The 16728-nt window shown below is 40.1% G+C and overlaps 1 protein-coding gene across 1 annotated transcript; it reads left to right on the forward strand.

The window, feature by feature from the left end:
- Positions 1 to 12473: 12473 nt before the first annotated feature.
- Positions 12474 to 16092, forward strand: LOC148016537 (uncharacterized). The gene is made up of 6 exons (XM_087664261.1): positions 12474 to 13026; positions 13848 to 14357; positions 14524 to 14609; positions 14695 to 15005; positions 15143 to 15214; positions 15420 to 16092. Exons 1-6 carry the CDS (start codon positions 12615 to 12617, stop codon positions 15673 to 15675), a joined length of 1647 nt encoding a protein of 548 aa, XP_087520387.1. The 5' UTR covers positions 12474 to 12614; the 3' UTR covers positions 15676 to 16092.
- The last annotated feature ends 636 nt before the right edge of the window (positions 16093 to 16728 follow it).

The raw sequence follows: 16728 nt of genomic DNA on the forward strand, positions 1-16728 counted from the left end.
GTGTGCGAGACAAAGCACACCCAGAGTGTTCTTCAACAAGTGTCGAGTGGTTTGGGCGGTGAAGTAAGAGAACTTTCAGCAATTGTCTCTGAGACAAGTAGGTTGATGAATTTGTTGTTGAATGATATGTGGGCATCGTTTTGGGGGCATGGAGATGATCGTGAGCCTATGATTTGCCAGAGGGGTTGTCGACTACCGTTTTTGCAGTTCCAAATGAATGTTAATAGGTTCAATGCCTTGCTACAACAATTGAGTCGTCAAATGAACGGTCCCAATTGAGGAGGATTTGCTTGGCTGAGGCTTATGATCTATTATCGTCTCGCTTATATCTTGCTTGGAAGTGCTTGGACCAATATATTTTTTGTAATGATGTGTGCTTCCTTTTTGTGAAGCTTATATTGGTTTTAATGTAACGATGTGATATTCTCTCTCTCTCTCTGTATGGTTTTAATGTAAGAATTCTATGGTCTAATTGTAATATTCTCTCTCTCTCTCTCCAGTATTTGGTTTAATTTATTGGTTCGATTTATTGATCTATATCTATAGTAGTTTATTTATAGATATAATTATTATGTCTTGCAATCTAGAGAGAAACTTCATTGGTTTTTGCTATGTAGTACGTATCAAAGAGTAATATTTTCTGAAAAATATGTTTCAATGTCTAGGAACTTGCTATGTATCATAATAAGATTGTGTATTTTTTCTCTTTTCAAGAGTTTGTAAATATTAAGTACATTTTTATTTTTAAGTATATTGTCTCTTTCTTGAGGTTTGATCTATAGAAATACTTATTATGTCTTGCAATCTATAGAGAATAGTTCATTGATTTAAAAATCCTAACGCTTTATAGTTTATTGCGCATTCATGTTGAAGAGTAATGTTTGGGTTTGAGTTATAGGTTGGGGGATCATGCGTCGGTTGTATATAGCTTTTTTTTTTCTTTGGGTTAGATATATCTAATTGTATAGAATATATAAAAATATATGATGATTCTAATTTTGACTATCGTTGTTCCTTGCACGTAGGAGGATTGTGATGATTTAAATTGTCGTAGTATTTTTTGGATTATGTGATTCGAGATTGATTTTGCTTTTAAGTTTTTTTGAAAATATACTATTCCCAATCAAGACTCTCCTTGAAATAATGCATGTTTTCTCTTGATGTGCAGGCTCTGTGAGAATCCAAATAATATGGGATTAAATAATCAGAGAACTAGCAGGGATTATGTGTTGCGTATTCATAGGCATAGACTCAACTCTACACGATATAGACGACGACAAATTGCTAGGCTTAGGGCTCAAATGGCAAGACATGACCGGAGGGGGTATAAAGAGATGTGTTCTACTATAGTTGAGTGCCGGAACGTTTTGCAAGGAGGGGCTCTAAATCATGATAGCTTGATTCGTGAGAGACTTCACAGCTTGATTGTGCAGCAATTTGCTAATGATTATAATTGTGATGTTGAAAATCACCAGAACTTAGGAAATGCTGTGATTAATGAGTCACGTGTCAATAATGTACCGACCTTTAGTGCTCGAAATGGAGGTTTTTGCTCCATTTTACATGCTTTGCCTGCAATGGATATTCATCCTGCAACTACAATATTGCTATTTCAAGACCCGATTGTGCATTCCATGGGGAGTCTTTCTGAGATGTGTGAGCGATGTTCGGCTAAATTGTGGAGATGTGAGGCTCAAGTGCAGGGGTCAGTTTTGTTCGGTAAACATTGTTGTCGAAATGGAAAAGTAATGTTGCCACAGTTGCAATATCCACCACAACTATTGCATGATTTGTTGCATGGTATGCATCCTCAAAGCAGAGTATTTAAAAATAATATACGAGCATATAATAGTGCTCTTGCATTTGTGTCACTTGGTGCCAATGTTGATGAGCTTTTGCCTGTTGTGGGAAATTCTTATACCTTTAGAGTGCATGGCTCTATTTATCATCATATAGGCTCTTTGATTCCTAATGTGCAACGACAGGAAAGGCCAAGATTTGCACAACTTTATGTTTATGATACTGAGCATGAGTTATCTAATCGGTTGGATGTTATGCCTAATTTATTGCCAAACTTGCTTGGGGAGCTTCAGTCTATGATGCATCAACACAATGCATATGCATAAGCTTTTAGATCCGTGGGTATGCAATTGCAAAATAATCCCTTGCATGATTTGAGAATGACTATTTTTGGGGTTCAACATGCTAATAGACAATACTCAGTTCCAGTGGCAACTGAGGTTGCGGCTATCATGCCAGGACAAGGCGATGAGAATACTCTTGATCGTCGAGACATACATGTTTATAGTCGGGATGGACAATGTATTGCTATTTCAAACTTGCATAGGGCATATATGCCAATGCTATACGTCCTTCTTTTTCCTATGGGTGATGATGGTTGGCATGTAAAGGTACCTTATAGTGGTGTTAATGTTCCAATTAATATACATGGATTATCTAATAAGGACTGTGTTACTCAGATGCAATTTTATGCATTTCGACTACAAGTGCGTGAGGACACTGAGGTGTGCATGTTGCGGGGTGGCCGATTGTTGCAACAATTTGTTGTTGATGCTTATTGTAGTATAGAGCAATGTAGGTTAGCTTGGTGTCGTCAAAATCAATCAGTTTTACGCTCGGAAGTTTATAAGGGCTTAGCAGATATGGTGGGAGTGATGGATGATGGGCCGATGGGGATTATTGGTGCCTCTATTGGTAAAAGGGTGGTTTTGCCGTCTTCTTTTACTGGTGGGCCAAGACACATGTATCAGTTGTATCAGGATGCCATGGCTATAGTGCGAAGTAAGGGAAAACTTGATCTGTTTATAACGACGACATGTAATCCAAAGTGGTTAGAGATAACTAATGCTTTGTTGCCTGGACAGACTGCTTATGATCGTCCGGATTTGACTGCTCGGGTATTTCATAAAAAACATGCTGATATGATGCATACATTGTTGAAAAGGAATCTGTTTGGAAATGTTGCAGGCTATGTTAGTGTGATTGAGTTTCAAAAGCGGGGGCTACCACATTCTCATACTTTGCTAATTTTGGAGCACCCTTTTAAACCCTCTGAAGCATGCCATTATGATAGATTTGTTTGTGCTGAGTTTCCTGATAGAGAAAAGTTTTCAGCTTTGTTTGAAACTATCTCAAAATGCAATGTCCATGGTCCTTGCGGTGTAATGAATCCCAAGAGCCCTTGCATGCGCAATGGTCGATGCACTAAAAAATTCCCTCGGAGATTTGTGAATGTGACAACTGTTGATAGCTCTGGCTATCCTGTTTATAGAAGACGAGATGATGGAAAGACAGTCACAATAAAGGGTAATACTATTGATAATCGATGGATTGTTCCATACAATCCGTACTTGAGTAAAAAATACAATGCACATATAAATGTTGAGGTATGCTCAACGGTGGCAGCTGTCAAGTATTTGTATAAGTATATATACAAGGGACATGATCGTGCAACGATTAAATTTTCTGTTGGAAACTCAGGGTTAAATGGTACGACCTTTTGTGAAGTAGATGAGATCGAGAGTTATTTAGATGCACGGTATGTTTCTGCTTCGGAAGCGTGTTGGCGAATATATGACTATGCATTGCACAATGAGAAGCCTGATATACAGCGGTTGCAGGTGCACTTGCCTGGTGAGAATTATGTGGTGTTTCAAGATACAGACAATATATCACATGTTATGCAGAATGAAGATATCAGGAAAACTACTCTTACGGAATGGTTTGTGTGCAATAGTGTTCATCCAGAGGCTAGAGCTATACGGTATCAAGACTTCCCGATGTATTGGGTGTGGAATGCACAACGAAAGGTATGGACGAAGAGAAAGCGTGGAAATACGTGTGGTCGAATATACTTTGTGCCGCCCACATCTGGTGAGCGTTATTACTTGCGAATGCTCTTGACAGTGTCTCGAGGATGTATGTCTTTTGATGATTTGCGTACTGTTGGCAACGTGGTGTACAACACCTTTAAGGAAGCCTGCATTGCAAAAGGCATGTTAGAGGGTGATGATGAGTGTGTTGTGTGCTTGGAAGAGGCTGCATCTGTACAAGTTGGTGCCCAGTTGCGTGCTTTGTTTGCTGCAATTTTGGTCTTCTGTGAGCTTGCACAGCCTGGTCAGCTCTGGGATAGGTTTATGTCACCGATGGTGGAGGATATTTTGTATAAGTTACAGCTAGAGCATGTGCATATATCTTCTGCAGTTCTACAACAAGAGGCATCAAAGAGGGCTTTATTGCATCTTCAGGATCTTTTGCGACGAAGATTGTCTGACTTTGATGGATTGCCAGAACCTCATCGAACAGATTCTCAGTTGTGTGCTAACCCTCTTTTAGAAGATGAATATGCATATGATATACTGGAGCAACGTAGAGTTTGTGTTTGTATGGAGGCAATGTTGAATGATGGACAGAGGGTTGCATATGATGCAGTTATGGGTGCCATTGGTGGAAACTTTGGGGATGTTTTTTTTTTGGATGGTCCCGGTGGGTCTGGAAAGACGTTTCTTTACAAGTGTTTGCTTGCTAGGTTGCGCAGTGATGGTCATATAGCATTGGCAACGGCATCATCTGGCATTGCTGCTTTGCTTCTGCAGGGCGGTCGTACTGCTCACTCAAGATTTAAAATTCCATTGGATCTATGTAATCGATCCACCTGTAATATTCCTGTTCAGAGCGATCTTGCTCAACTTCTCAGACAATCGAGCCTTATTTTATGGGATGAGGCTCCCATGATGCACAGGTTTGCATTTGAAGCTGTTGATAGAACTTTAAGAGATATTATGGGCTATAATAAACCATTTGGTGGAAAGGTTACTTTGCTTGGGGGTGATTTTAGGCAAATCTTGCCCGTCGTGATGAAGGGCTCTCGTGAAGATATTGCTAATGCGGCACTATGTTGCTCTCATTTATGGCAGTATGTTAAGGTGCTAAGGTTGTCTGGGAATATGAGAATGTCAACCGTTGGTGGTGTAATGGATAATGGATTTGTTGGTTGGATTCAAGGGATAGGGGATGGAGTGGGTATTACAGAGAATTGTGATAAGTTACATATTCCATCTAGCATGGTATTGAAAGGGTGCTCTATTGAAACCTTGGTTAATAGTGTGTACGGTGAAGTATCCGTGGTGAGAGACTTTGGGGCATATTTTAGTGAGCGTGCTATACTTGCAGCACGGAATACAGAGGTGGCTTCTTTGAATCATTGTGCATTGCAATCGATGCCAGGAGAAGTTATACAGTACTATAGTGCAGATTCAATTGCAGAGACAGGTGATAGCTCATTTTTATACTCTGTAGAGTATTTAAATACACTGGATCTTGGAGGTGGATTTCCTCCCCATCTATTGTTGCTAAAGATGAATGCACCTATTATTCTGCTTAGGAACTTAAATCCAGCAAAAGGTTTGTGTAATGGTACACGGTTGATGTGTAAGGCATTCAATAAAAAAGTGATAGATGCTGAAATAATAACAGGGACAAATGTAGGGGAGCGAGTTTTTATTCCTAGGATCACTTTTATTCCTGGCACCTTGCAGTTTCCGTTTGCTATGAGGCGGAGGCAATTTCCTATTCGATTGGCCTTTGCTATGACAATCAATAAGTCGCAAGGCCAGACATTGTCTGTTGTTGGTCTTTACTTAAAGACACCAGTATTTACACATGGACAGTTGTATGTTGCATTTTCAAGGGTGAAATCCTCATGTGGTGTGAGGGTGTTATTAGATGAGGATGGAAGCACTGTGAATGTCACGACGAACATTGTGTACAAGGAGGTACTTCAAAAGATGCAATGAGGTGCATTGCTTTTTTGCAAAGATGCATACGGAGATGAGTTTTTTGGAGAGTGGAAGATATGCTTGCATTTTTTTAGAGATGTATCTATTGAATTTTGATGGCTTCGTAGTCCTTGCTTGGTGTGTAGGTGAGATAGCCTCAAAGTTGTATTCGGTTGGCATATACTCGATCGTAATTGAGTATATATTCCCTGCACTATATATAAGTGTTTGCTTGACTTTTGCAGATGCCTACTCCAAGCTGGGGTTATTATCCAGCTTCTGAGTATCAAAAGGAACTGCAGTGTAACTTGCGCGCAGTGACAACGGATGATATTATAAGAAGAACGCTTGCAAGGGTCATTGAGTGTTTGTATGATGATGTCAACATAGAGATTTTACTTCCAGTCTTTATTGAGGTGGTGCATTGTGGGTATACTCAATGCTTTCGAGTACATATGGGTGAAGCTAAGCAAGACAAGAGGTTTCGGCGATCTCACACTGATAGAATACCAAGGGGGTGGTCGGTGTATGAATTTAAGGACCTCAGTTGTTTTGTGACGCTACATCAAGCTGTGACAATGCCTGCCAAGGGGTTTGCAAGTGTTAAGCCAGGTATTGTTATTCCAATATTAAGTGATCTTTGTCAATATTGTTGGATATGTTCATATTTACGTTGTGAGCTTTTAAAATTTTAGGTGCAAGAAAGAGAGGAAAGACTATCATGTCCCCTGTACCATCACCGGGACGAAGAGTGGCAATGGGACTTGCTTCTCCTGAGCATGCTGTGTTGGAGGATGGAATTTTCCCCAGTGATTCCTCAAAGAAAAGAAAGCTTCATTTTGGTTAGGCCCGATGAAAAGTTTCAACATCTTTGTAGCGTTTGGATGTAGATATGTATCTATATCTACTTATCATAGGTGTAGATACTTGGATTTATGGTACAAAGTTTTCGGCTCTGAAGCAAGGTTTGGTTTTGGGCTTTACTTCACCTATCTGTATTTGATGCTTGGATATGCTTAAACTTTGTGGTTCCTTTCAGCGTAGCAATGTTATTTCTGATTGTAACGTCGAATGATCATGAAGAGCTACTTCTAGCTATTGCGCATAGCAGGTGTTGTTGTTTTAATGTTAAGTGGCGATTGGACTTGCTTCGCCTGGCCATACTATATTGGAGAGCGGAAATACTATTATGTCCCCTGTACCATCAACAAGACGAAGAGTGGCAATCGGACTTGCTTTGCCTGGCCATGCTATGTTGGAGAGTGGAAAATTTTCCAATTATTTCTCAAAGAAAGAAAAGCTTCGTTTTGTTTAGACCCCTATGGGAACTGTAATTTTTTTTGTAACATTTGGATGTAGATGCATAGGCACAATCGAGGAGTGACACTTTGTGGTTTGTTGATACTTGAAATTGTGGTGCAAGGTTATTGGTGCAGTCTCTAGAAGAAACTTTGGTTTCGGGCTTTGCTTCACCTATGTGGGTTATTAATACTGGGAGTTTGCATGCAATGCTTGGACAAACTTAAATTTGTGGTGTGGCTCATATATCTTTTATTTGTGGTTTGTTTCACCGTAGGAATGTTATTTCTCATTGTAACATCCAAGGATACAAGTTGTTTCTAAAAGTTTTGCAGAGCAAGTATAGATACAAGTCTATAAGTTTGGTGCATGGTCATTGCATGTATATATGAGTCTATGTACTCCTTGATGCAAATGCATATTTGGTCTTTTATACATGTGAGAGAGAGAGAGAGAGAGAGAGAGAGAGAGAGAGAGAGAGAGAGAGAGAGAGAGAGAGAGAGAGAGAGAGAGAGAGAGAGAGAGAGAGAGAGAGAGAGAGAGAGAGAGAGAGAGAGAGAGAGAGAGAGAGAGAGAGAGAGAGAGAGAGAGAGAGAGAAAGAGAGAGAGAGAGAGATGTTCCAGACATAGTGCATTCGACTCCATTGAATGCAATTGATTTGGGAGTGATTGAGTGAGTGTGGATAGAGGGGGGAGGTGTAAATGGGATGAGAGATAGAGGGGTTGTGAGTAGAGGAGAGTAAAGCATGCGATGTTTTTGTGATAGCATTATCCACTGTGCGATAGGGAAGTGAAGCTGCCGTGCGATATAGAGGAGAGTAAAGCATGCGATGTTTTTGTGATAGCATTATCCACTGTGCGATAGGGATGTGAAGCTGCCGCACGGCAGCTTCATTTCCCTCGCACTGTTAGCTTTTTGTCAATTGTGCGCACATAACCAATCAGAATTTAGTTTCCCCTTTTAAAAAAAATCAACGTCTTCACGATTATTGCTAGCACGATTGGGCCTCTAAGAACCCATTGCCTTGAGCGAGAGTAGGGGCAAGCATAAACAATATGCTTGACTTCCATGGTAGTCATACCAATAGAGGGAATGGGACACAATAGTTGAAAAATTAAAAAAATTGAAATCGAGTTAGTTCCGCATGCATCCAGTTAACAAAAGGATGGCATAGAGTAATCAATCAGAGTGCAATAAGGGGCCTCACCTTGCTGGCATTGAGCTAGCACCTTGTTTTGAAGGGGCTTCACCTTGCTAGCACCTTGTTTTGAAGGGGTGCTAGCAAGGGAAGGTGGGGTTTAATGCAAACCCACTTCCTCTAGCCCAACATGCATGACCACAGAGTCAGTGAGGGGACCCAATGCAAGAGTTGTAAAGATGAATGAACACATTGCTTGTTGACATGTATATGTGATGAGCGTATATGTGCAATCATCAAGTAAATGGAGCACCCAAAATTTTAGCTTACTCCATTAATTTGCACACATTCCTTGCGCATGGAGGACATAAACAATGGTACATCCAATTAACTCTGTCAACTTATCACAAAGGTCAATTGGACTTGCACTATCATTGCCCTTGTAGCACCGAAGAAAAGAGTAGTAACTCTTACAATGATTTCTCATTTTGAGGTCAAATAAAATATCGTATATGGTTAGATACACAAGACTAAGTTGCATTGAAGGAGTCTAATATTACGGGCTAGTATTTATTCATGCATTGTATTTATATTTATTAGTATTTATATGTGCTATTACCTATTTCTTAGATTTACATTGCATTGTAGAGTCATGCACGTTTTTGCAATCACATAATGGCCCAAATGTGAGATTCTAACAATGTGCCACTTTTTTACCTTGAAAATTGGGTATGGACATGCCTTGCTACTAAAGCTCACCTTATTATTAGACCCATTATTCTAGAGAAAGTGACCCTCACCACCCATTTTGTCCCTCATACTTACTATTAAAAAAGGTCATTTAGTTTTGTAATGTGAAAAATACCAGGGTAATATTCACAAAGGGTGATGCATTTATGGTAGGCCTCATACAATAGCTAAAACCTTCTAAGGGCTATGCACTTTCTATTTAAAAGTTTACTTTTGCTTCCTTAGAATAATGAAAACTTAAAAAAGTCTAGTTCATCCTAAGTGTGGCATGACTCTAACATAGAAGGAGAGCCTATGCTATAGTTGATGCTTTGCAGATCCTTTTTAAAGTCATGCAGACATGAGAGAATACTACATCACATTTTCCTCTTGTTCGAGTGAACCAATCAACATAAAATACATGTAGTAGGCTTCAAAGAGTTTTAGAAATCATTCATTCTTTGGAGAACAATGCAATGTATATTCTCTCCTTTAAGGAACTTGTCAACATAAAATACATGTAGTGGTCTTGGAAGGAGTCTCACTATGTTGACAAGTTCCACAATCATAAACGTTTAATACAATGTGCCCATAAGATGAACCAAGAGTTCTCTCGCTAGCAGAATTTGCAAATGATTGAAAGAGCTCTCATGGTTCTTAGAATTAAACTTTGATAAAGCTACAATATTATCCAACAATAAAATTGTAAGATTAATCCCCATTCTCATGTCAACGACTCCACTAACTTATCCATCTTGCATAAATAATGGGATACTCCCTACTTGAGCAATAGGATATGCTATATTGTCAGCTATTTCCACAAAACTAGACATTTCAAGAATTTTCAATTCTCTAAACCATTCCTCATGAGACATCATATGGTTAGAGGCACCTAAATCCACATACCATGCATCATGACTCATTATTATTGATGTTAATTGTTATGCTACCTTCTCCCATTTTTGGTATTCCCAACTTTTTTCTTTTCTAGACAATTATATGCAATATGAGCTTTTTGACCACAATTATAGCATTCTCTATTATCATAACATGTGTTCTATGTGCCACCTCCTCTATAGCTTCCCTTACGTCCTCAAGTCTGACCTCTAACCTTGCTTCCGAGATTCATGAGATTTCCCTTGATTTTTCCCATAACAACCATCACCACAGCCTCTATAACCATGAACTCTACCACTTGTGTATGTGACTACTTGAGAATGACCTCTATCACACCTATATGTGACTGCTCCTATGATTCATGAAATTCCTCTTGATTTTACCCATAACAACCACCATTGTAGTCTCTACCACCATGGCTCCCCCTACGTCCTCGAGACTACTCTACCAATTGTATGTGTCTGCTCATGTGATTCATTAGATTCCTCTTGATTTTGCCCATAACAATCATTGTAGCCTCTATCACCACGACCTCTACATCTACTAGTGTTAGAGTAGAGCATATGTTCTAAACTGTTCTTGCTTCATGAGGAGGATGCAGCAAGACCCAAGTTTTTCTCTTGTAATATTAGATAGATATTAGATCTACAAAATCAAGGATAGTGTCTCATGTTGATGGAGGTTCAGAACTATTTGTACTCCTCGCTAAACCATCCAAACATACAACCACTATATCCTCATTCATTAACCTACATTTTAATAAATCCACGAGCTTTAACAATGCTCTTAATCTTCAATGCATAGATAGATTACCACACTTGATATTGTTTAACTTAGATATCAATCGTAACTTTCTAGCTTTGGTATTTGTACCAAACAATTTAACCATGTTATTCCATACTTCTTCACGACTATCTACATCATGTATATGCCCAATCATGTTGTCTGAAATATTGATGGAAAGTCAATACATAACTTTTCGAGCACCCTAGTTCCATTCCTTAAACACCTTGGCCTGCTCAAACATGGCATTTTTCTTCAGTAACTCTAGAGCCTTGATATCATCCCCTTCAATGTAGTCCTAATAACCTTTACCCATAAGAAAAGTAGCCAATTTGAACTTTCAAGCATGGTAGTTAGCTTGTCAGGCTTTTAATTGATAATCTCATAAAACGTCTCAAACATTTTATAGTGAAATCCAAAAATTTGCTCTTATCACCTACTAATTCAAGTAAATTATCTCCCATATTGAGCTCAATACATTAGCATACCTTGAGTAACACATATAATGTTTGACAATTTACAAATACTGTTTGCCACATCTAACACCCGTAACCTATTTGTAAGATGATGAGGCTTGTAGAGTTCATAAATCTTACCGAATTCACACACGGATAGCCTCTAACTCCTCCTGAATGGAGGCCAAAACGTACAGGGAATGTGAATATGTCCGCATTGGCTTAGACCAGAGATTTGTTACAGTCGTACTCTAAGCTCACAAAGACAACTCGTTTATTGGAGACCATATGAGAGAGATCTCCATAGGTGTTCTTCATAGTAGCAAGGCTTCCTTGTAGACTTGTGTATTTACGGCTCACAATTCCTACTTGAACACTACTCTGATATGAGAGAGATCTCCATAGGTGTTCTTCATAGTAGCAAGGCTTCCTTGTAGACTTGTGTATTTACGGCTCACAATTCCTTCTTGAACACTACTCTGATATGAGAGAGATCTCCATAGGTGTTCTTCATAGTAGCAAGGCTTCCTTATAGACTCGTGTATTTACGGCTCACAATTCCTACTTGAACACTACTTTGATACCATAAAAAGGTGGGGGATAAGAGAGGGAGCTTGAGCTCTTACAAGATTTACAATACACAAAGAAAGCACACAAGATAGGAAGCTGAAAACCCTAGTCTTCCTTCTTCTTCTTCTTCTGCACTGTTCTGCATTGTAACAGTCTAATAAAGAGAGAGTACAACGTAGATAATATACAAGCGGTCCATAGTGTGAATATGCTAAGTAGATAAATATTTCGTAACTCCGATAGGTGGACTAATTGATGTCCAGATATAAAGTATCAGTAAAATGATATGTCGATGCAAGTACCAATGACATCAGTGATATGAATACAGAAATAGGCATCCAGGTATGTGAGTGCTAGGTCGTGCTGAGCTTGATAACTCAATATTGTTGAGCTTTGGTAAAGATCAAGGTTGATGTTGGTCCAGGAAGCCATCTCTTCTTGCACTCAATATAGATATTGAGGTTTATTAAAGATTCAAGGTTGATGTTAGTCAATGTATTATGTAGATACCTGAAACAAGAGGCTTCTATACTGTTGGCCGACTCAGCCTGATAAGAAGTTGAACCTGGACGGCGATCGGGACGTTTGGCCCGGATTTTACAAACACAGGAAAAGCAAGGCAAAAGCGTACGGGGACTCTCGCAAGTCAAGCTTTGGATTCTCTCTTTTTGCTATTTCACGATCCCTAATAATAATAATAATAAAATAATAAGAATATCATAATAATAGCTAATATCCGACTCGGTGTTTTATAATATAAGCCTTAAGGTGAAGTCGGTGTTGTCTTCTTCTCCTCCCTCGTTTTGCACCTGCGCTAAAGTGCTCTTGTGCTCTCTTCCATTTTCTCTCTCTCTCTCTCTCTCTCTCTGCCTGCCTGCCTGCCTGTGTGTGCTCCTTTTGTGCTGTGAAGCCAGGCTACCAGCATTGGAAGCCCAGCACCAGCAATGGCGTCTTCCTCCTCCCGTGTCCGAAATGCCAACGCCGGCAGTGGCTACCGGATCTACGCTGCCCCTGCAGATGCAGAGAGCCCCTGGGATCGCAATGACATCCCTCAGAAGCCCGGCCTGGTTCCCGCCCCCCAGGATGAGCAACCCTCATCTGCCAATGGCAGTGCAGTGCGCCCCCGCCCGGCGCCCCGCAGCAGCATCAACACCTTCACCAGGCAGTTTGCAGGGATCCGATCCACCCTCGCCGACCCCTCTGGCCGCACCACGGGCGGCCCTGCTGCAGACAACGCTAATGACCTCGTTCAAGCTGCTGCGCTCCTCCTGGCCCACCCCTCAGCTCTCCCCTTCAACGATCTCTGCCCCTCCTGTTCCACAATTATCCGCGATCGCCTGGCCTCCATTGCGTCAGGTAACACAAACCCTAATTCCTAATTCTGCAATCTGCATCTGCAGGAATGAAAATTCAGATATTCTTTGTTTTTTCGAGGAGGGAAATATGGCCAATTTTGCAATGAATGCGTTTCAGTTACTTGGAAGTAAAAACACACACGCATCTCACACACTTTACTGCTTACTCAGAGTGCAAATAGACGGCATTGCTTCATTTTCGCTTATCTTGTTGCTGCTAGTGAAGTTAGCCCTTCCTTCCATTCACAAGAAGTTCTCGGGATTTTGCCGTGTGGGAGAAGGGGCTCCTTTCCCTTGTTTTTTCCTCAGCAGTGTTCAACATCTAGAAGAGGCACCACATACCTAGCTAGGTGTGGTTGCGGGCAGGGCCCGCTGGCCCGGGGTCCATATTCTCATCGTGGAATTATATTGAGAAATTTTCTACAGCTTCTTATAATTTCTATAATGAGATAATTCAAGTTGCAATTTTAGTGCATCAAGTCCAGTTGGCCTGCTTTCCACACAGGTCCCTCCTTTTTTTAATATTGAAGTAATTAACAGTTAGAAGATAAATTGTGTAATCCTCTCCATGATTGAAAATGGGGCAATTTAGGCGACGACAGTCAGAGCAATTAGATGGCTTGAATCTCTTAACTGCTTCTTAAACCCAAAAAAAAAAAGTCCATAAAGTCATGTGCAAGCAAGTGTAAGCTGACACTTGAGTTGTTGAACCTTATTTACTTTTAGATATTGCATACTTTAGGGAGCACTAGTAAGATAAAATTCAGATCTGTTGGCGCTTTAATTTGAAATTGGTCTCACATGCGCCTTGTGTATTGACAGGTAGTGTTTTGGATGGGTCTTCTACGGTTGATTCTGGCACAAAGATTCATCCAGCAGAAATTTTAGATTCAAAAAATGCTACAGAAACACTTGTGGCTCAGGCAGGCCTTGATAAAGCAGAAAGTCTTTCAATGCTTGATATTTCTAAGAAGGGTGACAGGTTATTTGCAGTATCCCATGATAATATTGAGGATCTTGTTATGAAAATGTCCTCTCAGTCTTTAAGCAGGAAAACATTGTACAGTTCAATAAGCAAAACTGGACAGACAAAGGAGATAGAAACATCAGTCCAATCACTTCATCCTCTAGAGAATGTTGATGAGAGTGCTCGGATAAAGCAAGTTGTTCGTAAAAAGGATTTCACTTTGCTGGAGCGTGTGAATGGAATTCCTGTCAACATTCTCCAAGGCTTGGAGCTTCATTCAAATGTCCTCAATGCCTCAGAACAAAAGGAGCTCATAGACTACATATATAACCTGCAAGAACTTGGGCGCAGTCAACAGCTTCGCAGTAAGCCTACATATTCAAGCTTTCAGCTTTTAAGCATTTAACTTCTAGCCTTGAGACAGTTGAATTATGAGCCATTAAACCAAATTAAATTTGTAGATATATGAATCAGAAAGCTTCCAATGTTTGAAAATGTTTTAACAACCTTGCATTGGCATTGACAAATTAGGACGAACATACTCAGAGCCACGAAAGTGGATGCGTGGAAAGGGGCGGGTAACCATGCAGTTTGGATGCTGCTATAACTATGCAGTGGTATGAGCAAATTGCCATTCATTGTGTGGATGTTTTCTTTTACTTTGAATATGCAAGGAACCATTCTAACAAGGATTCTTTGCAGGATAAAGATGGGAATCCTCCTGGAATAATAAGAGAAGAAGAAGTTGATCCAATTCCAGAAATGTTTCGAATGATAATCAAGCGGTTGGTCAGGTGGCATGTGTTGCCAACCAACTGTGTGCCAGACAGTTGTATTGTGAACATCTATGATGTCGGAGACTGCATACCACCTCATATTGATCATCATGATTTTGTGCGTCCCTTCTGCACTCTCTCCCTGCTCAGTGAGTGCAACATAATTTTTGGGTCCAACCTCAAAATTCTGGGGCCTGGTGAATTCCAAGGGTCTTTTTCTATCCCTTTGCCAACAGGGTAAGAGCATCTTCATACTGACTTACGTGCGCATTTTACAGGCAAAACTGGTTGAAATCTAGCATTGCTCATGAAATTTTTTAACAGAAGCTGTGGTTAGTTATGCGGGATGCTTACAAGGTGTTCTACTCTTGCAGGTCAGTACTTATTCTCAATGGAAATGGAGCAGATGTTGCCAAACATGCAGTTCCTGCTGTTCCTTCAAAGAGGTGAAAACCTGTAACCTGATATATTTACAACTTTTTCATGCTTATGAGCATCAGAAAAGGAGTTTATTGAACTTTGGGACCTTAATGAAGTCACACCATACTAGCTGGTTGTTTTTAAGTGTATTGATTCGAATTGTTATAAAAATGGGCCATAATTTTCAGAAGGTTCTATGATTTCTGATGTTGTATCTGTTTGTTTAAACAGGATATCTATTACTTTCAGAAAGATGGATCCATCAAAAGTACCAGAGGGTTTTAGGCCTGATCAAGAGTTGTTAAGAACCAAGCCTTTCAGTGAGTCTAAGCATTTGGAGCCAAGAAATCAGGGTTCACAGGTCCAGTCTGGAACTGGTCCTCCAAGAACTGGGGTAAAAAATGTTTCCCAACTAGCACAGTTCACCTTGGAAACTGATTTTCCTCCTCTTGGTATGTCTGTCAATAACAGAAGATCTACAAAATAGAAGACAGTGGCATCTCACGTATGGCAGTTAACCAGGTCAGCAGCCATATCTTTGATATGATTCTTTTCATTGTAAACTGTTATCACACAGTTGATTTGAGACCACAGAGTTGACTGGTGGATAAAAAAAAAAGACATCGGCTTTAACTTCCTCCATATATAGCAAGGATGCACCATTATTTGAAACCTCATTCACATGACACTGCTGAAGTTTCAGCCCTGTTATCGAAAGAAGTCCTCTCCCTTGCAGAGTATGCCACTATTGCCAGAAATGAGGTCTGGCCGAGATAAAGTGATGGTAACATTGTAATTACGGTGGCTGTGCTGCTCTTGGATGTTATAGAAATGTAAAACATTCTCTTATTAGTTTGCCTGGCAAAGCAATGCAATGTGAGATGATTACCTTGAGCAAACTTAATACAGGTGTTTGGACAAACCCACAATTTTGGTCTTTGGCAGCTAACTGCTTGGTTATTTCAATCTGGTTAACAGTGTGGCATAAGGACAAGGCCAGGTTTTTCCTTGCTTTCTGCGTATTTGTGGTCGGTGTGCAATGCCTCTCAACTGTCATTAATGTGCTTAACCTAGATATGTGTTCTCTTTAGAGTAGAAAACCTTTCTACCATAGCCCTAAACCTAAATTTTCAAGAGTACATTTTTTCATATGGTCTAGTGATTTGTCTTTGCAATCCTCTGTAATCTTTGTGCTTGAAAAACTACCAAGCAATGACATCTTAAATGACTGAACATCGCTAACAAGAAGAAAACGGAGCAAAGGAAGAAGAAGAAGAAGAAGATCACCAGGAGAAAGACAAACCTCATCAATCCTTCTATTCAGATAGACTTTTTTAGTTTTGTATTTCCTAGCCCTAATGCCTCAAACATAAACTTGTAAACTCCTCAGTTATCCTTGTATTACAACCTCTGCACACTTTGTGAGGCCCCTTCTACAGCCTCTGGATGTCCATCATGTTTGTGGTACCCACACTTGGCCTTTTCTGCGACAGCACCTTGGGTTGTTGCACCTATTCCTAGAGGGCTTAAAACTGCTATC

This window comes from Lygodium microphyllum, chromosome 23 (assembly GCF_053477565.2).
Source record: "Lygodium microphyllum isolate KBCC chromosome 23, Lygodium_microphyllum_v1.1.10, whole genome shotgun sequence".
NCBI lineage: Eukaryota > Viridiplantae > Streptophyta > Polypodiopsida > Schizaeales > Lygodiaceae > Lygodium > Lygodium microphyllum.

What these genes read in the sequence shown, in the direction of transcription:
- LOC148016537 (XM_087664261.1), top strand. Translation starts at nt 12,615, where the DNA reads ATGGCGTCTTCCTCCTCCCGTGTCCGAAATGCCAACGCCGGCAGTGGC. An exon ending in GCTGCTATAACTATGCAGTG is followed by an intron (nt 14,610 to 14,694) that starts GTATGAGCAAAT and finishes GATTCTTTGCAG; the next exon opens with GATAAAGATGGGAATCCTCC. An exon ending in TCTATCCCTTTGCCAACAGG is followed by an intron (nt 15,006 to 15,142) that starts GTAAGAGCATCT and finishes CTACTCTTGCAG; the next exon opens with GTCAGTACTTATTCTCAATG.